The 27,330-nt window shown below is 36.9% G+C and overlaps 1 protein-coding gene and 1 long non-coding RNA gene across 3 annotated transcripts in view; one reads left to right on the top strand and one right to left on the bottom strand.

Moving 5' to 3' along the window:
- The window catches only part of LOC121369076 (coiled-coil domain-containing protein 146-like), a 34,902-nt gene extending 20,806 nt beyond the window's left edge, over positions 1-14,096 (top strand). For both annotated transcript variants that reach the window (XM_041493915.1, XM_041493916.1), the window contains exons 12-20: positions 1,072-1,205; positions 1,717-1,881; positions 3,264-3,488; positions 4,586-4,650; positions 7,269-7,432; positions 8,067-8,195; positions 9,222-9,359; positions 10,046-10,294; positions 11,333-14,096. In XM_041493915.1, coding sequence (XP_041349849.1) covers positions 1,072-1,205; positions 1,717-1,881; positions 3,264-3,488; positions 4,586-4,650; positions 7,269-7,432; positions 8,067-8,195; positions 9,222-9,359; positions 10,046-10,294; positions 11,333-11,536 — 1,473 coding nt within the window. In that variant the 3' untranslated portion in view covers positions 11,537-14,096. The remainder of the gene's footprint in view (positions 1-1,071; positions 1,206-1,716; positions 1,882-3,263; positions 3,489-4,585; positions 4,651-7,268; positions 7,433-8,066; positions 8,196-9,221; positions 9,360-10,045; positions 10,295-11,332) is intronic.
- LOC121369078 lies at positions 1,043-17,781 on the bottom strand. Its single transcript, XR_005957555.1, has 3 exons — positions 17,713-17,781; positions 9,168-9,254; positions 1,043-1,143 (listed from the first exon to the last, which is right to left on the bottom strand). It is a non-coding gene; the product is annotated as an uncharacterized LOC121369078 (long non-coding RNA).
- Positions 17,782-27,330: the final 9,549 nt, after the last annotated feature.

Below are 27,330 nucleotides of genomic sequence, written 5' to 3'. Positions count from 1 at the left end.
AGACATAAGGAAATGTTTTTTTCAAGGATGACAATGTATTTTTATTATTATTTTTTTTTTGTATTGGGGTATATAAATTTTTATTTAAAGTGAAATGTGTTTTTAATAGCATATATTAATTTGGGATGCCATTGGAATATATGGCATATTTCACTGTATAAATACAGTGCACACTTTTGGGGTGAAACAACACTGTAGTAAGAACATTTCATATTTTGAATTACTGTCATCGATTTAAATCACCTGTCTTGCATTTGGTTCTTCTACATACATGAGCCAACGGTGTATCATTTCAACAGATTAATAAATACGCTGATAAACTCGTATTACAAATGTTTATGCTTCAGGCCTGTGAAAATTATGAGAGTGATCGTTTCGTTTGCACGTTGCTCGCACAAATCTAATTTGCATAACCTATTTTTTTTTCAAGCAAAATTTGGAACAGCCTGTACTTGGATATAATTGGGTTACGCAAAAACAAAATGGGTTACCTGGATTTATTCCTGCTTAACTGATAAATGGGTCACGCAGATTTTCAATTCTCAGAAGTCTCTGCTTGACTTTTAACTCACAACATTTTGGTCAAGAGTTGAACCTCAAAAATGCAGTCTAGAAACACAGTATTTATATTTCCCTTTTTCTTTCTTTTTATGCACTGTAATTTATAAAATTCTAGGACTCCGTAAAACAAATAGTAATTAAATATTATAAACAGACATATTACAGGAGACCCTCGGAGTCGAATGCTATAATGGTTTCATAGTCTGACATGATTTTTATGAGTGCCAGGATTCCGACAGTGGAATATAAGGTATATAAGGTATAAATAATGGTAACTGATCAGACACAAATATGTACCTGTGCCATTACTTATACAACTTTAGAATCTAAACACAAGCCTTTAATGATGTCACATGCATGCAATTTGTATGTGTTGCCATGACATTAAAATCTCAAGACATTAAAGACTTGACTCTAGACTTTTAAAGTTTTATAAGAAAGATTTATGAACACGGGACCTGGTATCGCAGTTAGACAAGTATTTAATTTTAGACTATTTATTTATTTTAGGCTGATGAAAGGGAACAGAAGGCCCGTGATTTCATGAGAGCAGAAATGCGCTTCCATCGAGCTGTGGAAGACCTGAAAACAAAACAGCTACAAATAACAGATCATCAGAAGAAATATCACGAGATGCAAATAAAGTAAATAATTAATACGATTACACATTTAAAGCAACAGTCCAAAATAATATTAAAAAGAATAGTGCTTTTTTGTAATTTTAATCACAAGAGATGATGTTTTTAATCATCAAAATCAAAAATAAAATTTAGAGTTGATATCTAGTTTTTGCAATTAAGAAAAGAAACATTAATGTGTAAATTAAATTACAATCTATGATACAATTATGGTAATGCTGATCATTGCCAATGGCATGAAAATTCAGCTTTGCAGACCTAATAACCAATATCTGTATTTTTCTGCAAATTAAATATTATTGTGTATATAGAACTGTAGGCATTTATTTATTTCACATTTCTTTAACAAATTTCAAAGATTTGGCTGCTGAATATGTTTGGTGACACAGTTAACATTGTTTAAATTGTAATGGTGGACACTTTAGTAAGATATTACCACAAACATTTAGAAGAATATTTGTGGCACAGCTGCAGGATATTTGTTTATATAGATCTTTATTTTAAATGTTTGTTTTAGATTGAAGGAGTTTGCCAAGCTGTATGATGTGATCAAGAATGAAAGGAACAAGTGTGTGAATCTCATTCAGACAAGCACCCAGAAGGCGGCAGAGATGAAAGAGAAAATTAAAATACTCCAGAATGAAATTGAAATCCTCAGAACGGCTGTCATGCAGAAGGACAAGTTAGTAGTTTGTTACTTATCAAACTTTTCTTTCTAATATAGTTCTTTGATTAGCTTGGTATAAAGTATGATTTAGCCTTCTATATAGGCTTAAGAGAGATGTTGTGTTTCAAACATACTCAAAAATGTCTGTGGGATGGTGCATGTAAAAGATCCCTTGCTGTTAATCGAAAAGAGTAGCTCATGAAGTGGCGACAGTGGGATTTCTCTCTCTATATCTGTGTGGTCCTTAACACATGTCCGACGTCATATAACCATAAATAAAATGTGTTGTGTGAGTCGTTAAATAAACATTTCCTTCCTTCCTGAAATGGATACATACATCAGTGGTAAAATGCCCACCAAAGATAGAGTAGGTCATAGTCGATTCTCCTTGGTGATTCATTGTTTTCAGTTACAACCAATATCACAAGTAGTATTTTAAAGACAGGGGTGTTTGTTATTTTATCTGAGGGAATGTGGATACAAAAAAGCTCCTTGTTGAACATTAAAAAGAGTGGCCTATGTACTAGAAGTTGGTTTCTTTTCATTGTTCAGTGTTGCATTTACTACTTGTTTGACATATAATAATTGATTATGTTTGGATACAAAGTGTCCCGATTTCATCATTTATGATAAGTTGTCTCCCTTTTCACTTTATATTGCTTACTTCTGTATCCTCTTTTCTGACAGTTTTTGATGAATGTTAAACATTCAGGTTCATATTTGCAAAAATATTTATCCCTTAGTCACACTAAATGGCTGAGTATATATAATAATGAACAATAAATGCAGGTGTTTAGCCATGTGCATTAAGTCTCCGTTTTTTTGTACTCTAGCCAGTACGTCAAAGGTCGTGGTATGTGCTATCCTGTCTATGGATGGTGCATATAAAAGATCCCTTGCTGCTAATCGAAAAGAGTAGCCCATAAAGTGGCGACAGCAGGCTTCCTCCCTCAACATTTGTGTGGTCCTTAACCATATGTCCGATGCCATATAACCGTAAATAAAATGTGTTGAGTGCATCATTAAATAAACCATTTCCTTCATTTCCTTCCTTTTTTGTACATTTAAGATATACACGCATCTAGAAAAAACGAGCAGTGACCATCTTCATTAAATTTGGTTCTTACATTAAAGGTTTGGGATCGATCCCCGTCAGTGGGCCCATTGCACTATTTCTCACTCCAGCCAGTGCACCACGAATGGTACATCAAAGGCTGTGGTATGCTAATTGAAAAGAGTAGCCCATGAAGTGGCGACAGCAGGTTTTCCTTCTCAATATCTGTGTGGTCCTTAACCATATGTCTGATGCCATATAACCGTAAATAAAATGTGTTGAGTGCATCATTAAATAAAACATTTCCTTCCTTAAATTAAGTTTATGATGATTTTCATTGCAGACAACTTCAGAAGCACCGACTGAGACATCGGACGAGCATTGAGCTCCGAGACAGTCTCCGGAAGGAGGTCGGCAAGCAGCAGACTATTGAGGAGAGTATGCGAGAGAAGCGGGATCAGCAGAAGATGGACATAGCCAAGCTGAACATGATGATCAACCAGGCGGAGGAGCAGATGGTCAAGCTGAGGAAGCGGTACGAAGAGGCCGTCAAGCACAGAAACAACAGGTACAAAACACAGAGCTGCATATAGACTAGGACCTCAGAGCTAGCTTGCCACTCGCCAGATCCGCCGATTGTGAATTTTAGGAACACTTGGAGAATTTTATTTTAATTTGGCAAACAAATTTCATATAATAATTGGTATTTTGTTAAAAAATAACCGAGGTTTTGCATTTTTAAAGATAGTTTGGCAAAATGTTTTGCTTACCCAGAGCTAGCCCTGCTAGGTGTAAATCACGTGAACCAAGTTCCAATTACATAGAATTTTAAAATGTCCTTTACAAATGGTACTTATGTATTGTTTCCAAAGTACACTAACATGCATTATTTAGAGGATTTACATGGTACTTTGAAGTTCAGGGGAAGGGGTGGATCGACCCCAGCACTCTTCCCTTGGATCTGCATGTATGTTTTCCATTAACAACAGTTACCCAGATAATATGCTGTTGGTGGGCCAGTGGTGGACCATCAGTGGCTTCTTTACTGGCCAGGGTGCCCAGGTTGATTCACTGGTGGCTAATCACTGGTGTTGGTTCTCTGTTGCACCACCATTTGGCCAATCTTCATGCTAGTAATATTCGCAAGGTGGCACAGCTCTCAACAATTATGTCTGTCATTAACCGATATTGATGCAACAGTGAATTCTGACTATATGACCATTCCAATAAAAATTAATGTTGGAGCAACATACTGATGCTATTTTTGCTAGCAACAGTTGTCAGTGCCATTGAATAATAACTGTTGTCCTTTTAACCACTGCCAACCCTCCCTCAAACTTTTTTTTTTTTTTTTAAATATATATATTTTTACAAATTATGTTAAACAATAGGTTATAACTAAACCATTGATGTATAACAATGTAGGTGTGCATGGTGCCATAAGCATAAAATAATGTTTTAAGAATTCTGCTGCTTAAATTGAATTTTTGTTTTAATTAGATTATCATTCATATAACCATACTGTATTAAGCTAATCACCATTACACTAAGAACACTATTAATGATTACTGTTTATGGTTTATTCTTTTTTTCATATTGTAAAATATTATTTTAAGGTTCTTTATGTTATAAGTTCATTAATATATTTTATCCCTCACATTTCAGGGGCATTAAGTTGATTGAGAGGAATGAAGAAGTGTGTATTTTCTATGAAAAAGTTAACATACAAGGTGAGGAATTTGATACTCTTTTACTTGATAGGTTTCACTAAATTACTTACATCCAATTAATTCATAAACTATGGTTATAAATTATAATAATATCTATGTATATAACCTAATGGTGGGCAGCTGTATTTGGCTGAGAGTCAATTTGAAACAGGAGTTAAGACCTGTGATTCATACTACTTGTTTCTCGGCCATTATGCTGTATCACATAAAATTTAGTAAAGGAATATTTCTTTAACATCACCAAGTTTTAAACACTGGCTGTTTGATGTCTAACATAGAATTATTTCAACGCATAGTCTAGGCTACCATATAGGCTGCTATTACCAAATAGCAGCCAGGGATCTTTTATGTGCACTTTTTCATGGGATGGCACATACCTGTACATTACAAACTTTGATGTAGCTCATAAATTTTTTTTTAATTAGTTTAATTGTGGAAAAAAATCCTGATGGGTCCATCAAGTGTGATTGATTCTTTGACCCAATGCCCCTCGGTCGAGAAATCTACCTCTGATGTCCATCCCATCATAAGTGGGCCCAGATACAGATCACAGAGTGTCTGGAAATTGCTTGTTAACGTATATGTCTGCTTTTCTAAAGTATTTTTTAAATTAGTCTTTTCACATTGATTGGTGCACCTTGGCAATTTAAAATATGTTATAATGAGCTGTTGGACACAATAGGTTGCGAAACTCTGAATTTGAGAGTACCTTTTAAAATATATATATATTTTGTTTTTAAAAAAAATTTTTTTATTGTTCCCAGAGCAATATGGCCATGCCAAGGTTGGAGTGCCTTGAGATCTGACCTAAAAATGTCAAAATATCATCACATATACATTATATGGAAATAGTAATAATAATATCTTGATATATATTATTAACACAATACAATATTGTTGAATATCTATAATATGGGAAGTTAAATGCTCTTGAGTTCAACATGAAAATTAGGAAAATAAGAAGGAAAGAAAGCAAAAGGAGTAAGTATCAAAAGGAAAGGAAAAGAGGAATGGAAGAATCTAGATAAAAGTCCTTTTAAAATATTATTCATGATTAATACAATATATACTCTTCAAAAGAAGAAACGCAAAACCACATTGTCGTAACATTTGGAGAATTGATTTAATTATTGAATGGTGAGTCCGATAATTACCAAATGTTGCAGGATTGTTCACAATTCACTCTAGTCCATTGTGAGTAAGTGATAGGACACACCACCAAGGTCAAGGTCATCTGGAGTCAATACCCGGTGTGGCCTCCGCGTGTGTTGACAACTGCCTGGCACCGCCTGCCCATTGAAGCAACCAGAGTACGGATGACGTCCCGGGGGATGGTGGTCCACTCGGCCTGCAAGGCTGCTGCCAGCTCGGGCAGGGTCTGGGGCTGTGGTTGTCGCTGTCGGAGGCGTCGGTCCAACTCGTCCCATAGATGCTCAATTGGGTTCAAATCCGGTGATATCGATGGCCAAGGAAGGACATTAATGTTGTTGTTCTGTAGGAAAGCCGTTGTGAGACGTGCTGTGTGAGGCCTGGCATTGTCATGTTGGAACACTGCGTTGGCGTTGGCCATAACTGGAACGATGTGTGGCCGGAGGATCTGGTCAGTGTAGCCCTGTGCATTCAGGTTGCCCTGCACGTGGACCAGGTCAGTTCTGCCAGTGTGTGAGATGGCTGCCCACACCATGACACTACCCCCGCCGAATCTGTCCACTTTCTGCACGCATTTTGCCGCATAACGTTCACCACGACGCCTATACACGCGACATCTTCCATCATGACGTCGGAGCAGAAATCGGGACTCGTCACTGAACCACACCTGTCTCCATCGCAGTTGAGGCCATTGTCGATGAATCTGGCACCACTGCAGTCGGAGTCGACGGTGTTGTGGTGTTAAGATGACACCTCGAACTTGACGTCTGGCACGAATTCCTACCTCACGTAGGCGGTTCCGTACGGTCTGGTCGGATATCCTGCACAAACCTGGTATTGCTGCGGCTGTGGAGGTGGCAGTAGTCAATCGTTCCCGAAGGTGGCGTACCCGGATGTAGCGGTCCTGCCCGGGGGTAGTGACCCGTGGTCGACCGGATCTAGGGAGGTCACGTGTTGATCCATGTTGCTGGTAACGGTCCCACAGTCTGGAGATGGTGCTTGGGGACACATGGAATGCCCTGGCAACGGCCGTTCTGGATTCGCCTGCGTCTAGTCGGCCGATGGCATTGTTTCTCTGCGGTTCACTGAGACGTGGCATGTCCTGGATTGTCAACTGTCGGCCAGATACAGAGGCCAGGCAAGCGAACACCCTGCACTTTTATACTGTCGGTGTTCATGTTGCACGTGCAGACAACGCATGTGCAGTGGTGACATGGTTTGCACGTGGCTGCGTTTTTGCGAATATTCACATTTTGGAACTTTATTGTACAGTAGCTGCGTTTTATCGAATGTAACCGTGGGAATGTGTTTGGGACATGCAATGACCTTATATTCACAAAGCATGAACCGGTAGGAAACATAAAATCGGAGTTATAACCCATTTGTACCCTTTTGCGTTTCTTTTTTTGAAGAGTATATTATATTGTAAAAACTATTATATATAACCGAATGCTACTTGTTTTGAACAGATCAGATGATACGGAATGGTGAGGTGGAGCTGAAGGCGAGGGAGGAAGAAATCCGCTTTATTAAACTGCAACTGACCGAAGAGAACCGGAATATGGAACTTAACAGGAAAGCTTTGCCCAACAAAAAAGCTCTAGAGAACGAACTGGTCACAATGCAGATACAGGTAACAAACTGACTCGCACACATTCAGGAAATTTGTACTGCATGTCATTGAGTAACTTGATGAAATTTTGTATAAAGAAATATTTTCATCGGTTTGTGAACAATTTTAATAAGTTTGATTGTATCCAAAGTTACTAATTAATATGTGAACTTGCTAGATCTAGTTTTTGTACTGCATGCCATTGAGTAACTGGATGAAATTTTGTATAAAGAAATATTTTCATCGGTTTGTGAACAATTTTAATAAGTTTGATTGTAGCCAAAGTTACTGATTAATATGTGAACTTGCTCATTCCTCTAATTAAAAAACCCCCAAACAAACAAACATAATTTTAAATGTGTCTAAGAAACAATGTTTTGTTCTTAGACAAATGTAAAATTATATAACACAAAACTGAAATAATGGCCCATATCTGAGTGTTAAAATGGAGCATAATACATTTTTATGTTACCTAGATTAGCAATTGTAGCCAAAGAATATCGAAGAATGACTGCAACAGTCAGACCGTTATTGTGGATGTTCTTTTCTAAATGGTCAAATAATTAAAAATATATTTGAGATTGTGGTTTTAATAAGAGCAACAAAAAGAAAAGAAAATCCAGTTAAGTGATTTGAGTAATTGGTTTGATTTCAGCTTCAACAGTGTCAGGACCGCATGCTGGAGCTGGAGAAGGATCTTGAGAATCCATACGACGAGACGCGAGTCCGATACCTCGAGGGCAAAGATCCCACACCAGCGGAAATACTCACTAAAGTCGAGGAGGTACGTCAGTATTAGTATTAGTGGCAGATCCAGAAAATCCATTTGGGGGGGGGGGGGGGGGGGGGGCAGGCAGTGACATGAGGTAGAATGCCAAGGGAACTTTGGGGGAGGTTTGGAAGGGGATCCTAAAAAATTAAAAATTAATATATAAAATTATAACTATCGATAAATTTAGGGGAAGGCTCAGGCACCCCCTAGATCTGCCTCTGAGTATAATAACATTAGCATTATATCTAATTATAATGAATCCATCCCATTACAAATAGAGGGCATGTGAGGCAAATTTCCACAAGAGACGAGCACCTATTGCAATTGCCAAGACCAGGATATAAATGTAGCGATGGATGGCAAAATATATTAATAAATGTGAAGTACTATCAGAGAGGAGAGAATCCCCAAATCATTGTTTCTTACTGACTGTTTGCAAGGATATATATATCAATCAAACTGCTGACAAACCAGAAACAGTTTTCATGGTTGCTGGTTCTAAATATTATGACAGGACATTGAGAAAAACATACAGAAAGCCTTTGTCTTTCTGGTATATGATTAGATGAGAAAACAGTATTACAATTGTTTTTTTTTTAACAGTTTCTGATTATTATTATATATCTTCTCACTATCATAATGTGAACAGTTCTTGTCAGTAAGTTAGTCTTGACACATGTAAGGTCAGTAAATCTAAAATTATTAATTTGTGGTCAGAGTTATTGGAAATTACCATTCCTTTATTTTTGGTATCACATTAATGGTAACAGTCTAAATATTAATCATACATCACGAGCAGATTTATTCAGTTTATATCTACATGTATGTTATGTACAGATTTGTGTTTTTAATTTTTACTGTTGAATTACACACAACTTTTAACTTGTTTACTTTATCAATTTTAGCAAATCAATGTGTTGTAGCCATTGTGGTGTTTGTAGTGGTTCTAACTGTATCATATGGAAAAATGGAAAGTGTACGTACCTCAAAAACTATGTTCATTGTCATAAAGCAAAGAAATTGTCTCTGTGCTTCCAGCTTGAAATGCGTCTTGCGGAAAAAGAGGAACATCTGTTGGAAAAAGATTTGATCTTTGAGCAAGTGCAGCGTCTGGCTGACCGCATTCGCCACAAGGCGGAGGTTGGAAAAGAAGACACACTGGAACTAGCAAAGAAAGTAAGTTCCATGTCCACAGATCAAGGTTGAAAATGATGTTTAACAGATGTAGTATACTTTAATTAAAGTTAATTATTGGGACTCTTCTTTCAAAATGAACTGGTGGAATCCACCTTTTTGGAAATATTTTAGCAATGTGAGGCTCTAAATGTCCAGAAACAGTTATTTTTTAAATTCATATTTATGAAAGAATATCTTTTAATGGTTTATGATGTCAAGAGCCTTAGTAGTACACAGACCAGCCTCGGTGGCGTCGTGGTTAGGCCATCGGTCTACAGGCTGGTAGGTACTGGTACTGCTATCCTGCCTGTGGGAAACGCAAATAAAAGATCCTTTGCTGCTTGTCATAAAAGAGTAGCTTATGTGGCAACAGTGGGTTTCCTCTAAAAAAACCTGTCAGAATGACCATATGTTTGACGTCCAATAGCCGATGATAAGATAAAAAATCAATGTGCTCTAGTGGCGTCGTTAAATAAAACAAACTTTACTTTTTTTTTTTTAGTAATACACATGTAAGTTTGAAACTAAAGTGGTCTTCCATACCCATATAAAATCTTGTAAATGGGCCCTTTGCTTTCTCATATTTACTAACAAGTAATAACATATAAATCTCCCTCTTTCTCTCTCTCTCTTAAAATTATTTTTTGACAATCATTCTCTTTTAACATTTTAATATCTCATTACAGGTGAATGAAGTGCAGTCGAGAATCAAGGAAACAACACGGAAGATGATGGCAATCGTGTCTGAATTGTCCATGAACCAAGCGAATGCGATGAAACTGCAGCAGGAGCTGAAGAGCCAGGAGTCGATGCTGGAGCAGTGCTACATCAGGATGGAGAAGGGAGAGCCACCCAGTGAGGAGATCTTCAGGGACTGGCTGCGATACTGCAGAGACGAGGAGCGCAAGTCATTTGAGCAGGATGAGCAGAGAGCTGTAAGTTTATTGTCTCTTTTTTGGATTGCTAAACAGTTTTAAAAATTTAAAAATTATTTTATATTATTATTTTTTTTTTTTTGATAGACAGATGTGTATGTTAAAAATACTGTCACTGTAAAGTCGCGACATATTGTATGTACTCTTGACTTCATCAGGAGAAGACCCATGAGCTTGTGTTATGAAGAACAAACATGTATTAAAATTTTTACAGTTTTTATGTTTTACTGGTTAAACTGAAATAAAGGGCAATGTTATACAGTTAAAAGTTAAGTGTTTTGATCAGTGACTGAAAATTAGGAGAAAACTGTAAAATTATAAGATTCTTATGGCAGTTTGTGGTTATCATTTCTTGAAAAGTACACATCCAGTTATGACCATAATCTAAAATTTCCATTTAATGGACCATTTCAGGACAACAGAAATATCTTATTACTTATACTAGTACTTCATTGCCTAAAGTTCAAAAGAGGTAAATCACATTTAAAAAAAAGAAAAGAATTATTAAACATTGCTAATTGCCATGGTTTATTGCCAGAGTTCAAAACAACAAGTTGATGTCTTCCTTTTAATATTTTAGCATCTGTCACTGACTGTCTGCTATAATTTCCTATTAGTCCCCTACCTTTCCAACTGGAGGGCATTATAATTTTTATATCTGTCTGTCTCTTTGTCCATCCGTCTGTCCCATTTATAGTTTTCCGGAAATTATTTTGCACAATGCCTCAATGTATTGAGCTAAAATTTGGTATATAGCTTTATCAAGTACTGTTAGAGATCAAGTTTGACGTTCATGGCAATTAACACTTTTTTTTTTTACAGAGTTAGGGTCCTTGAACTTGAAATGTTTTTGGGTTCAGTAGGGGAACATGGTTTTGCTTTAGCAGTACTCTCAAAATGCTTATTAATTATTGATTTGAAAAGTTGTTGGGTCAGGTAGGGAACATGTATTGCTTTAGCAATACTGTAAGAATTTGTGTTCATAATAATTATGGTAAAGATGACTATGGCTGACATTGATTTAAACTCTTGTTTCAGGTGGAGGAGGATGAGGAACACTACAAACTGCCAGGTGGATTCGTCACGACGGCCGAGCCGCGACCCAATGCTTACATCCCCGACGACGACACCGAACTGCCCATCCCGAGACCGTACGGCTCCCACGCGCCTTACAAACCCAGCGAGCCGGGCTCTACCATGCGGCACATCCGCAAACCTATTCCCAAACCCATTGAAATATAAATACTGTTATGTGATGTTAATAAAATAATAAACAAAAACTGTGTAAGTTACAAACTCAGTGAGCACAGCTCAACCATGCGACATATTCACAAACTTATTCCCAAATCCATTTAAATATAATTATAGGATATTAAACAAGCTTCCATTTCGTATCGTGTTTTTGTCCCGAGTGAAATAATTTTCATTTGTCGCGAGCTTTAGTGAGTAACAATGAACGTTATTTAATGAGAACATAAACATGATACGAAATTATAGCGAATTTAATATCATATTTATTACACATAATCGATCTTAATTTATATCAGTCAACTCGTTTGGTTGATGTTCCTGTAAGGTTGTAGTGCTCCAATCGATGACATCATCGTGTCACGTTGAAGTGTTCTGTCCCACTTTGTGTTCTAGTGGGACGTATCACTTTGATATGTACCAAGATATTTTTAATCATATGGGTAATAAATAATGTTATGTGATGCTAATAAAAAATGTAAATGTAACTGAACATTGAATTTACGAAATCCAAAACAAAGTTCCTAATGGGCCCACCAAGAGAAGCTGTGGCAGGCCATTCTTTACTTTGTGGTTTTTCCCATTAACCCAAAGAAGAAGTAAGTTTTTGTGACTAAAAAGAGAAAATTATATTGAAGATGATTTATATAAGTTGACTAATGGAAACCGTTTTTAGTGTACCCTATGATACAGTTTTGTGTTGTTGACTGATATGGAAGCCAAATCTAAAATTAAAAACCAAAAATCATCTTTATATCTCAAGTATACACAAAAAAAGAGTATTTTGTCCCCATAAACCCCCCCCAAAAACAAGTAAATTTGATAAATTATGTGTATGGACATTTTTCAGAGAGAAAAGCTAACAATAAGTATGACTACAGCCGATGCTGACTATTTTAGATTGAGAAAGATTATTACACATTTCAATCATCTGAGCTCAGGTTTATAAAACGTTAAGAGTCGTTGATTCAAGTCTAGTGTGCATAGTTAAAATGTGAAGACTTTGCTGCAGTCCTGAGCTGGACCTTTGAAACGTTCATGAGCACAGGCCCTTAGACAGTTTTAAAATGTGACATTTTTATTGTGATAGTTGAAAGTGGGATAAATACCAATGTGTTATTTACATTGCATTGTAATCTTCAAGTTAAGTTAAAACATGTATACGTCATTACGGTTACACTGAAGATTTCATTTTTAAATTGAAGATGTATCATTAAAAAGGGCACTTTAAATGGGCAGTGGAGGTCACAGATCCCCTGTGAATCCGTTCTAGATCTGCCAATGAAAGTAACTAATTGCTAAAAAAATTATATCAAAAATAGATCGTATATTGTTTTCAGCAGTAATTCAGCAGATTTTAAACAACTGGAGATAAACACTTAAGATTAAATTATATATACAGTGAAACTCCTTTAAACCGGACATCCTCTGGACCAAGTTAAAGTCAGGTTTGAAGAGGTATCCAGTTTAGAGAGGTTCTCTTCTGTACAGATATTTAATAAGGGGTCGCAGAAAATGTCCGGTAGTGAGGGAATTCCGATTTACAGAGGGTCCGGTTTTGAGAGGTTTCACTGTATGTATGAGTGTATATATATATATTCTTATGCCTACTAAAAATTAAGATTTCTGGACATCTATGGAATACTCTCCGAATTAAGATGGAAAGGAAAAGCTGCTTGTGATATTCTTTAGCAAAAAGCATATTGTGATTTTGGGAGACATAAGCTGCCAGCTTATGTCATTTCGAGTCTCGAAGATGTGTACCCAGGACAATGTGCTAGAACCTTACTTGCATATTAGCACAAAAATATATTGAAACAAACAACACTGTAAATGTTTATAATCCTGGGATTTTCCGTCAACAGATTGAATAATTTGATGCCTTTATATACAACATATGTGTGTGCTTTAAAAATGGCTTATATCTTCGTCAGTAAAACAAATGATTGTATATTTGCTTTGTATATATATTTATATATAGTATACCATGCTTTTGTACTTCTAGGTTCATAAGGTTAATGTGTTATTTACATTGAATATTGATCTACAATATGTATTTAATGTTGAATACCAGTATAGAATGTATGTTAATATGTTAGTAAATCAAGTTACTGAAGGTCAATCCTACGAATGAAGATTTATTATTTACACTGAAGATTTATAATAAAACTTATTGCACACTGTGTTTAACCCCCCCCTTCCAAAACTAATACACCATATTGTATAACCAAACCAAGTGAACCAAAATTCCCTTGAGACAAATACATTTTATTTTTTAAATAGTGCCATCATCTTATTTTGATAGGCCTTGTTGTTGTATATAAATATTCCTGTATATTATAATGACTTTTAAAAATCAACTTTGTTTTATTTCTTGTATTGCATATTAAAAATTCAAGGTCTCCATGTATTTGATATGAAGCATGGTCATATATCCTTAATATTAATGCCATGGCCCCATTCTACGAAGCAATCTTAGCGCTACGATCACCTTAAGTTCATAACTATCTAATACACTTCAGATGATCGTAGCGCTAAGATCGATTACTAAAACGGGATCTATGGTGTCTTAATTCTAGTGTTTTAGACCAATATTTTGTTTTTTGTTGTAACAATACTCGTATATAATGTGTTGTGGTCCAGTTGTTTGTCAACTTCTATACACATTTACAGCCAAACTCCAGTGTCTTCCTTTGCTAGTTATTTCTATGCCAAATTCTGAATACCTTTAGTGCCCTTGCAATATCGCGTCCTCAGACATAATGATATACAAACATGTTTTAGCCTAGAGCCACGGAATAGGAGAGGGGGAGGTCGGCGTAAACGGATCAGACCTGTTGGATCTTACACAAATTTTCATCCCCCAGGTCATTTCATTAACAGTGTTCCCCCCCCCCCCCCCCCCCCCCCCCCCCCCCCCCCCCCGCTTTCCCCCTTTCAAATAAATCCCGCGAGTCATGTCGGCCAAACTAGGCGTATGTTAAACATATAGGGCCTAAACATGTTAAACGTATTGTCATGCCAAATCTTCAATACTGTCGATATCTGTGAATCTTTACCATAATATTTCATGTTTAAATCTGACATGTATATAATAGTTCAGCACGCTTAATGGTAAATGTACGTAATGTCAGCATAAAGTCTTTTCGTCTGTTATAGCTTATTTTACCGTTAAGTTAAACATTACATACATCGTTCTTTAGTTTACAGTTTTCGCAAATCTGGTTATTTTCGGAGTCCTGGTTTATGTAGTGGCTCGATCCAAATACATTTTGTGAGAAACCAAAAAGGTATGTGTCTTGAGATCTAGGGTCATTGACGTTAAATATGTACCTGGATCTAAACGTGTTGAAAAATACAGGTGTTTTTTTTTACAAATTATTATTCTTGTGTAGAATTCCTCAATTCCTTGCAGTCCTCTTGCATAAATATATATTTATTTTCACACCTTTTGCAGTTTGGCCTACTTGTAAATAATAATTAAATTAATAACTGTTATAACAAAACAAAATGGTTTCATAATTAATTTTCATTTCGTGCAGTTTTAGTCTTATTTTGTTTTTGCTTTTAATAAAAAACCACAAAAAACAACAATGCACACCCCAAAAAACATTGCATTTATCTTTCCTTGTATACGAGGCACAAAAACTGATGTGTGTCTATTCCGGATTATACTTTGATGATAATTTTGTACTATTGAAAATCTCTTGCATTTCATTCTTGCCAGTACCAGTGTATTCTCTACGCGATCACATGGTGGCGGGGTGGGTGATGGTGGACTACGATGGTAGGCAATTATTTTTGATATAGCAACCCATCAAATAAAATGTTGATTTAAACCAAGTATACACTCAGAGAGAAGCGGCAGACCGCCAAACATTTAAACATTTAAATATATATATATTCTTACAAAAAGTAGGGGAACCTGAAATATTAATGTGAATATCAACTATTAGACCGACCATACGTTTTGATCACAGACATCCTAGTAAAGAACGTTCAGGTCTGTTTATCAACACACCGAAACACATTCCATAGTTTGCACGTGCATCACGCAGTTGCCCCGTACACGTGCGTGGGGTGTTATTCTCGATTTCGAAAATGTCCAGGAAGGTCCATTAATCACTTTGGAACATTATTTCTGTCAATCTTTTTCATTTTGTTGATCATACAGTTGTTATTGTTTTGTTTTTAGTCATTTTTATTGTTTGAATTTGCGATTTACTGATAAAAAAAAATCAACATTCAAATTTCATTTCTGACCCCAATCGTCCTTCAAGATGTTTGGTGGTTATAAAACCTACTGTAATACTGAACTACCGGTTGTAATGTTGGCCCAATTAATTCACTATTATTATATAACCATTCCCCACAGCTAATATACCTTACAATTTTGGCAATTGTAAATTCTTATTAGAGTTCCCTACTTTTTTTGAAGAGTATACGCACGCACGCACGCACGCACGCACGCACGCACACACAGATATATATATATATATATATATATATATATATATAACTTTATTTTTTCAGTCCCTCGCATACAAACACATAGACCATGTATTAAATAATAATTACATCCTCCACACAAGTGACCTTCCTGCCCAATCTACTGCGTATGCTATACTTGTTGTTTTAAGTTTTTATTTATTTATTGCTCTAAAGTTGTCCCTTTTTTCAGTCAGTCAGTTATGTTTTATATGCACATGTGATGAAATGTAAATTGTACAAATAAAGTATTAAAAACAAACATTTTGAATGTTTTGTTGTATGAAGTTCTAGTTGATTTGAATTTGAATTAATTTGAATGGAGGAATGGAAGAATGTAATGATTGATATTGGCATTAGAAGGCCTAAATGTAGTTATATACGAAGTAAAAAATTGGAAAGATATTGTTCCGCAACCACCACCCTACCCCAAAGAAAAATCATAGTCTATGGCTATATATACATATATATTTAAGAACTGACCGCAATTATATTTTGGTTCATGCACATCGTTTTTTTCGGTATATATACGCAATGTCCACTAAACTTCCACAAGCTTCGACGCCTCTATTGGCGTATCCAGAGTAGGGGGTTCAGAGGGTTCACATGATACCCCATGCCGTTTCAAGTGCCCATTTTAATGTCAGACGTTTTATAAAAATTCGCCATCCTCAATATACAGCACTAAATTGACATGAAAACGCGTTCTGAAATCTATTTTACAAATTTACGGGGAGCATCCCCCACCAAACCCACCCAAATATCTCGCTCCCATTTGGAGCTCGGTTCAATTGCCTTGGACAAATTCAAATTGCCTTTTTCATAATTTTGTGAACCCCACTTTACAAAATCCTGGATTCGCCCCTGCGCGAAGAAAAGTTGGAAAATATTCTTGTAACCTTATTTTCAAACTCATGGGAATACACCTTTTCTCGTTAATTTAAAATCTAAGGGATTACAAACGAAATATTTTGTCGTCTTGCGTTTAAAGTGATGACGACACTTGTGACTTGCATAGGAAACTGACGGTATCTATTGGAGTTCCGTTTGTATTGTGCATGAATAAAAAATAGTAGAGCTTTGATAGAGGAAAAAGATCGCAGCTTTAAGTGAGGGGATGGGGTGAGGTAGGGTAGGGTGGGCGTGGTGGGGCTCATAACGGTTAAAGCCTCCGTCAACCACATCTTCTTTTCACCTCGCTACCATTTATCACTGTCATTTGCCCCGTATCTCGACTCCCTGAGTGTGGGTCCTCCCTCATTTGCATGCCACCCCCCCCCACCCACCACCCCCATCCTAAAATCCTGGCTAGCGCAAAGATCACCTTAAATACATAATTACCTACGCACCTAAGAAGATCTTAGCGCTAAGATCGCTTCGTGGAACAGGGCCCTGGACGGAGGAGCCAGCAAAAGTCAACAACTACGCCCATGACAGGCGTGTGTTACAACAGCTTATTATTTTAAAATATGCACGTTAAAACTCAAAACCTATGACCTGACCTGACCTAATATAAATGAAGTGATCTTAAAAGGGACCCTACCTTTTCGCCACCTCTTCCCAACGCCCACGTACATACGATACGAACATGTTTTACCATTATTATTAATTGTATGCATATCTCTTTAATTATTAAAGTATTCTAACATTGTGTTTATAATATATAAAATTAAAGAACTTACCTTGCACAACGTGACGATGATTTATAAGGTGAAAGAGATCTAATATAAACAATACGTTGTTGAGCAACCATGACGTCAATGCATTGTAACGTCATCAGTAATAAGGATTCCGTCAGCTCACGGAAAATGTCGAACTGGCCAATATGTAATAAAATAAAAGTCGAAGTTAAAGCTGAGATGACCATCCGATGAAAATTTATGTGAAGTAATAACTCCATCCCATCCCACATTCTTCCGACGCCAAATATGTGAAAGTGACCTGTATTTTAAAAAAACCAGGGAGAGTAATAAAGAAAAGAAAAAAAAGAAGCATAAACCAGGGCCGCACCCTGATCAAAATCCTAGGGGGTGGGGGTGGGCACTACTTTTTATAAACAAATTAAACCCCGATATGTGTATGCTATTTTCTGGAGTAAACGAAAAGTTAATTGACTCTATTTCTCGGCATCAGACGTGAGTAGACCCACGAGGTAACGCTTTGACTAACGAAGAGGTGTGCTACAAGTTGTTTTGTTTTACTGTGCTTTTATAAAATGGTATATCCCTATAGCGTTATATTAATAACATTTTCAAACAAAACCACCCTTAGACTTGCACCTTTAATAATATTACGAATTAATATTCCTCAGGAAGTGTATCGGTTTTAACGACCCATGATGTACTGTTACAGTACATAATACAAAATCAGGGGCGTAGGCTAGGGGGGTTCGGGATTCTGACGAAGCCCCCCCCCGCTGAAGCAAATGGTCCGCTTTCAGAACTAAAACATACAGGTTTATACATATGGAGTTTCTGGTGGTGCAAAAACAAAACAGAAAAAGGTCCACCTGGTTCATATTCGAACCCACCCCCTACCCCCAGGTCCAGATCACGCTACGCCCCTGCACATAAAAGAGGCAAATCATTGATTTTAATTGGCCTGACTGGAAGAAGATAAGTTATTTGACAATGTTTTTAGTATAATTACGCAATTTTATAAATTAAAGTTTTTTTTTTTTTTTTTTTGCGCCTAATGTTAAATCAATTGTTCACGAGGACGGTAGGTGCTGAGTTCGTATCCGTGCACCGGTGTGGGGGTGGGGTGTCTGTTCCCACTCGAGGATGAAGATTTACGTTTTTTTGTATCCTACTCTAGATCTCTCTCTCTCTCTCTCTCTCTCTCTCTCTCTCTCTCTATATATATATATATATATATATATATATATATATATATATATATCTGGCTTGTAACCCCCACTAGAGATTATGCACCTCCATTAGAGATTGTGCACCCCTCCCCCGAACTCCTGATATCGTTCATACGGACCTGCACAGTCCCCAACCCAGAGTGATTGCTTAGCCATTACACTGATTTTCGTCTCGTTTGCCGTGAATATCTTATTCTGAATAGACAGCCCAGATGACAGACGAGCGCTTGAACGATTATTGGATATATAATAAGGATGAAAATCATTTAAAATGAAATGAGTAGCGCTCGCAGCTGAAGTGCTTGGCAGGCCTTTAAGAACGCTATTTGGAGTGTGTTGGAGCACACTCTCTAGTGAACGGGGCCCAGTCTTTAGTCTCTAGTTGGGGGAGGGCACAAGCCATATATTATCATTGTTTATATAGATAGGACCACCCCCCCCCCCAAAAAAAAAAACCCCTCCAAAAACGCCCACCCCAACCCCTCCCTACGTCCTCAAGTTTGGTGGTGGATTGGTTAGTGGACACAGGCCACCGGTTCCTGCTTGGGTTGTAGAACCTTCTCGACAGACCCACTGAATGTTCTCGTCCCAAACAGTGCCCCACGACTGGCATATCAAAGGCCGTGGTATATGATGTCCCTCTGTGTGGAAAAATGCATGTAAAACATCCTTTGCCGCAAATGGAAAACTGTAACGAGTTTCCTCTGAAGGATACATGTCAGAATTATCAGAGTATTTGAATATTAAATAGAACACAGAACACAGACCTGATAACCGAGCACGCTTGACCGATAATTGGATACAAAGATGATAATCGATTAAATAGAAATTAATTACTGTCAAGTATGAGTTATGGAACTGGAAAATTACTTTCAAATACTAGAACATGTTTTTTTTAATACTCTTCCAGCGAGGTAAACTGAAAGGAAAGAAGTACTCGGTATAGCAGCTATGTCAGTACGTGGTATACAGAGTTTATGTTATGCCTGGATAATAATTCATAATTATTATTACACAAAGGGTCCGACAGCTATAATATAATTAACCCTGAGTAATTAATAATTTCTCAGTGATCAACTTTACGGTTGAGAATCAAGGTCAGCTTAATCCATGTGTAAGATAAAGGATTAAAGGTCACGAATGAGATTACCCGCTGACAGCCTGTATTCAGCTTAACCGTTGTGCTTAATTTGTGTAGGATTTCTGTCCTTTTTTCATTATCAGAATATAGCCTATTTAATATACAAAAAAATCGGAATGATTTGATATAGCAGCTGTATATGAATTGTGTCTTATAAGACAAAAAACAAGTAAGTAATTTTATTCTATAATTATTTTGACTAACTTGGTGATATAAATGCTGATGATAATGTTACGATACCGCAACTGTGGAATTCTATTGCTCAGAATTGTTTATGAATGAATGAATGAATGAATGTTTTTAAAACAGTCGTTATTTTAGTCGAAGAAAAAAAAGAACATGTTTTAAAATAAACCTAACGCTCCAAATATGATATGATTTTATTACCCTACCATTATTTTCAACTACGAAATCAATATTTTCATTTTATTTCATTTTTATCTTAAAATTATAGTTACACTAATTATAACACATTTTGTATACTCTTTGCCTCCAAATGTGCTAATATATTGAGAAAATTAGATTGGATGGGGGTGGGGGTTGGGGAAGGCGTCAGTACTGTGAGCGAAGTTTTTAGGCTGGGAGGAGGGTCGAGTTATGCTACCATGTGCACTTAAAAATATATTGAAAAGAAGAAAATTCGCAGTGAGCGGGTGTGTGTGTGGGGGGGGGGGGGGGGGGGGGGAGTTCAGCTCCTTACCCCCGACCCCCCACCCCCTTGCACAGGCGCCTGTCTCGGAAATATATCTATTCTTTAACCTTTTAAAATAGATCATCAACAGTTTTTTTTTTTTTACATCATTGCGTCTTCAGTGTCGTTTGACGATAGGCCCTACTCTCTATATAATAGGTCTTCGGCACGCGAACAATTCATTAATAATCTTCGTTTTAAGATCGAGATACGGGCTTCTGTTTCACTGGTTAATGTTATAAAAGTATTAGAAAAACATGGCGACACACTGATATGTTGTATGGTCTCTGCTCACAATGCAATAACCGTTAATGGCGATAATACATGCGTTTAATAAAAAAAACTGTAGGTGCGTTTGTATTTTGCATTAGTAAATGATGTTATAACATGGTGAGTCAAGATGGTGAATTTATCAAAACTGTAGTTGTGTATTTTACTTTAGTAAATGGTGTTGTAGCATGGTGAGCCAAGATTGTGAATTTATCAAAACTGTAGCTGTGTTTGTATTTTGCATTAGTAAATAATGTCATAATATCATTGTGAAATTATTAAAACTGTAGGGTGTTTTTATTTTTTTATTTTACATTAGTGAATGTAATAATATGATAAGGTGAGATTGTCACTTTAAATGAACCAAACGACTTGTATATCAAAGGCTGTGGTATGTGCTATCCTTTTTCCTCCCTAAGACTATATGTCAGAATTACCAAATGTTTGACATCCAATAGCCGATGATTAATAAATCAATGTGCTCTAGTTGTGTCGTTAAACAAAACAAACTTTAACTTTATAACTTTAGTGAATAATGTCACAATGATATGATTGTGATTTTATTAAAACCGAAGTTCAGTTTGTATTTTGCATTAGTAAATGATGTCATAATATGATGAGGCGAGATTGTGACTTTAAACGAATCATTTCTACATTTCGAGACACTACACACGTAAATCTCGCCGAGTGATTTCTTGCTCTGCAATGCTAAAGCTGTCACCTCCTGTCTGGTTTAGACCAAACTTGACATACGATTGTAGGAACGGCTGAACAAATTGCTTATTGACCGCAATTTTTAGAGTTCCGAGTTGACACTTGTGCGGTATCTCAGAATTACTACATGTGTGTGACAGGCCTGCTAATTTCACCTGACAGGAACATGCGGTAAGTAGAAGTCGCACGGTTTCTTCTCTTTGTTGTTGTCTTATCTGACATTTCCAACTCGCTGGGTGTGATAGAATGAAATACGTAGAAAATAGATTTACATTTAATTGTTTTCCTTTTGGGTACCTACATGATACCTACATGACCAAACATCGAAAGCCTAACTTATATTTGCGATATATAAACGTACTTGCTACATAGTGTTATACATTAAATACAGTTTTAAGCTAGGATATCTAGCTTAAAACAGTATTTAATGTATAACACTATGTAGCAAGTACGTTTATATATCGCAAATATAAGTTAGGCTTTCGATGTTTGGTCATGTAGGTATCATTTGACAATTAATATCGTAAATAACCACTACTGATACACATTAAACATTCGTGGAAACCAGAATAATATAACAAAATCTAGAAGGCACTGATACTCGTTAAACACTCGTGGAAACCAAAATAATATAACAAAATCTAGAAGGTACTGACGTAGCCTACCCCCAATCCAAAACCAAACCCCGATTTCAGATCATGCTAGCTACACCATTGCAATTTGTCTTCAAAGTCTGCTGTGCTGTCCTGAAAGTATATAATTAACTATACCAATGCAAGAAAATATTGTGGTATCCTCATTTTAAAACGAGTAAATGTTTGTTTGCGAAAACTTCAAGGTATCTGGAGGATTTCGATAGCTTATAATACTAGTCTCCAAGCAATGACTGTTGGTAACACATCTCTTCCCAACTTCCGGTTTTTTAGAATTGTTTTCCGAGTTTGTTGTTTTAAGATTTTTGACAGACAAAATTCTGTTTTTACGTCTCACTTTGTGTACAAATAAAATAAAGTACAACAATAAAAATAATAATACAACAATGCATAAAAGTACACAAAACACCGCAATATATTAAAAAGGAAACTATCAAAAATGTTACATACACATGTATTTACAACAAAATATAATTTAAAGGTGGAAAAGCAACAGTCTCGTTTTACGTATTTAAATGTTTGGTGACGTAATAAAACGTATTGGCAGCGTTTAACGGTGGTTTTAATTATATTATAAGTTGGTGACCACAACACAGTGAACACTTTGGTATAATAAATAATGGAATACATGGTAGTTGTTTGCAAAAATGGCTTTATTTATTATTTTGTTTTACTTTGGGGGCGGGATTTAGCTCAGTCGGTTGAGTGCACGCTCGAGGTGCTTGCGTCACAGGATCGAACCACCTCGGTGGATCCATTCAATTGACTGGTTTTTAATTTTTTTTATCTCGTTTCAACCAATGCACCACAACTGGTCAAAGGCCGTGGTATGTGCTTTCCTGTCTGTGAGAAAGTGCATATAACAGATTAGAAAAAATGTAGCGGGTTTCCTCTCATGACTACGTGTCAGAATTACCAAATTTGTGACATACAATAGCCGATGGTTAATTAATCAATGTGCTCTAGTGGTGTCGTTAAACGAAACAAACTTTAAACAAACTTTAACGACATTTGGATCGGTATATTAAAATACTATATAGGTTTGAATGGAAAAATAACTGGTCCAAGAAACAGAAAAAGGAAAACCCCACACAAAAAAAACATCGACAAAAACCAAAACAACATGTCAATGTCTTGTTTCTTTATTTTGCGGAGTATGTTTGCAACACTTTTGTACTCATGTCACGTTTGTGTCGAACTTCGTCTTAACTCTGTACCGTACGTTCTCAGAATTTGAATTCTATAAGGGTTTCTTTTGTTTATTTTCATGTAGTTGGGGTTAACATTAACACAATTCGCTCTGCACCGGGGGTGGTGGGGGTGAGTGGTGTGTGTGTGTGTGTGTGTGTGTGTGTGTGTGTGTGTGACGGCTGAACCCAGAAAGCCCCTGTGCATACGCGCCTGCAATTAAGGCCCTGGAATGTATTCTAGCATATCATACCAAGAAGACAAAGTTAAAAGTTAAAATTTGTTTTGTTTAACGATACCACTAAAGCACATTGATTCATTTACCACCGGCTATTGGATGTCAAACATTTGATCATTTTGACATATATATAGTCTTAGAGAGGAAAGCCGCTACATTTGTGCATTACTATCAAGAAAACGTGCCGAAACCCCATAAACATAAATAAAAGAAACAAACCACAAAACAAACAAACGAATACAAAAACAAAAGAACAAGCAAAAGAAGAAAAGAAACCCCTCAACCCTTTATATTTGCTTAATGACGCAATTGCGGCAGTAACTGTTGGTGGACAATGTAATAATGGAAGAAATCATCACGGTATCAAGGCGGGACGTAACCCAGTGGTAAAGCGTTCGTTTGATGCGCTGTCGGTCTGGGCCCGTCGGTGGGTCCACTGGGCTATTTCTCGCTCCAGCCAGTGCTCCACAACTGGTAGATCAAAGGCCGTGGTATGTGCTATCCTGTCTGTTGGATGGTGCATATAAAAGATCCCTTGCTGCTAATCGAAAAAGAGTAGCCCATGATGTGGCGACAGCGGGTTTCCCCTCTCAATATATGTGTGGTCCTTAACTATATGTCCGACGCCATATAACCGTACATAAAATGTGTTGAGTGTGTCGTTAAATAAAACATTTCTTTCTTTTTATAACTGTATGTGTGGCTTGTTGGTTGGCTGGCTGGCTGGTTGTATAATTTTCTAAAGATAATATATTATCGACGTCCACAGCCATCCTAAAATTATATACAGTATACATCATCTCGACACTAGAATCTCTGTTGATATTGTGGGCTGTGCCGTATTGGCCCACTAAATATCTTCCGAGTAAAATAATCAAATATATATTGGTTTACACGCAGATACTCTGCTACTGAAACACAACGCATCGATTATGTGAGAGTTAATCCCAGAACCAGAGTGTGTTCTTCCATAATTATATTGTGGATGAATATTGTTATATCTGATAGAGAAACAAATCGCCCCGGGGAAGCCGATAAAATACCAATACCTGTGTTTGTAGTCATCGGTAATCGACAAAGGCTATGCAGAACACAAACCATTAACAGCCATTTGGATGAGGACGTGGCATCATCTTATTCCGCACCGCTTATTATCTGGGGGATAATATAATGGATTTTTCTTTTGCAGAAGCTGCAACAATCTGTAACAAAAATGGTAAAATACCGATAGGAAATCAAGCAACATGATTAGGTCGGTCGTTACAGCAGTAGAACTAATTAAATGGCCAATCTCTTCGAGACCTTTAGTTGTAAACTGGGAAATGAAATCCAATGAGATGATATGAACTTTCGTCTGATTAGACACAGTAGGGCCTACACACCCTTTTCCCCGTTCCAACGATTTTTGTTTCACAACAGTAATTTTTGGTTTTATTTTTAATTTATTTTAAAAATATTTTTCATTTTTGTTGTTGTTTGTTTTGTTTTTGTTTTGTTTGTATGTTTTGTTGTTGTTGTTGTTGTTGTTTACTTTGACAGAGCATATAAAAAACACTTTGCTGCTAATAGAAAACGAAATATCTCCCACACTTGTTTTGGGAAGGAAGGAAGGAAATGTTTTATTTAACGACGCACTCAACACATTTTAATTACGGTTATATGGCGTCGGACATATGGTTAAGGACGACACAGATGTATAAAGAGAGGAAACCCGCTGTCGCCACTTCATGGGCTAACTCTTTTCGAATTAGCAGCAAGGGATCTTTTATATGCACCATCCCACAGACAGGATAATACATACCACGGCCTTTGATATACCAGTCGTGGTGCACTGGCTGGAGCGAGAAATAGCCCAATGGGCCCACTGACGGGGCGTTCTGGGAAGGTTCTACAATTGTTTCGTTCTTTGAAAACCAAGAAGCGGAAATTAGCTTTTAGGTTGAGAAATATCAAAATCCACACCCTTTTAAGTTCTTGTTCTTTCCTCAAAGCGGCGCTTGAGTAGCTCAAAGGGAATCTTCTTTAAAAAATATACAGTGAAACCGCTCTAAACAGGACACTCAATAACCGGAATTCTCTAAAAACCGGACGTTTCCCCACGGTTCATTTTTAAATATCAGTATGGAAATTACCTGTCTAAACCGGATATCCCTTAAAACAGGACGTTTTACTTGACCATACGAGTGTCCGGTTTAGAGGGGTTTCACTAAAAGTATTTCCAATTTAGACCCCCGCCCCTTAATAATGTTCTGTATACGCGCCTGCAGAGGTCCACTACAATATATATCAACGGCCGTGGTATGTGCTGTCATATGTCGCAAAATCTGTGCAAAAAGAAAATGCCTTGCATTTAATATACACCACCCCCTCCACGACTGAAATAAGCTTGTGGTGTTGCTAAACACTGTGGATTTTTTCTTCTTTTTATGTATGTATAATAAGCATAAAATGTATTCTGGAATATAACTTGGCTCAATATAACGAATAAATTAATGTACCTTCTTCCTAAACCCATCCCCGATATAAACCAGAGGACAGAAAATTATGTACAGCAAGAAAAAAAAAAAAAACCCAGGAAAAAACGAAAAGAAAAAAACGTTAAAAGCAGGATTTGCGGTAAAAGCAGCTAAAGTAGTATTACTTAATGGAGATCATGCTTTGGTTGATTTTTTTTTCTTGTCGAGTGGCTTCAGCATAATTGACAGGAGAAGATAATTAACCACTAGATGTCGCCAACTGTAGGGTAATCGCCTTTGATGAGAAAAAAAAGGTAAAACTAAACCCAGTCGTCTGAATGAAAAATAAAAATGTTTTTGAAGTTTGCATTATTTAACTACACTACTAGATCACATTGATATATTAATCATCGGCTATTGGGTGTAAAGTATTTGGTAATTTTTACATAGTCCTTGAAGGTCCCTTTTTAATGAAAAAAGTAAGAAATGTTTTATTTCACGATGCACTCAACACATTTTATTTACGGTTATATGGCGTCAGACATATGGTTAAGGACCACACAGATACTGAGAGAGGAAACCCGCTGTCGCCACTTCACGGGCTACTCGTTTTGATCAGCAGCAAGAGATCTTTATATATGCACCATCTCACAGACAGGATAGTATATACCACGGTCTTTGTTACACCAGTTGTAGAGTACTGGCTGGAACGAAGAAGAAGAAAAAAAAAGATGTATAAAATAAAATCAATCGTCTGAATGGATGGTATATCCTGTCATGTCTGTGGGGTCGGTGCAGGTAAAAGATCCCTTGCTGTCTATCAAAACGAGTAGCCCATGGAGTGGCGGTAGCGGGTTTCCTCTCTTATTACCTATGTGGTTCTTCGATAGGAGTACTGATAGCATAATTATGTGGTTGCAGCCATCTGTCCCGTCTCCCCCTCCCCGTCCCCCCCCCCCCCCCTCTCTCTCTCTCTCTCTCTCTCTCTCTCTCTCTCTCTCTCTCTCTCTTTCCTCCCATCCCTTTCAATCTCTCCCACCCCTACCAAAATGCCGTACTTTAAAATGTGCGGAGGTATTG

This window comes from Gigantopelta aegis, chromosome 3, assembly GCF_016097555.1.
Source record: "Gigantopelta aegis isolate Gae_Host chromosome 3, Gae_host_genome, whole genome shotgun sequence".
Classification (NCBI taxonomy): domain Eukaryota; kingdom Metazoa; phylum Mollusca; class Gastropoda; order Neomphalida; family Peltospiridae; genus Gigantopelta; species Gigantopelta aegis.
This window is presented reverse-complemented; position numbering and strand designations above follow the sequence as displayed.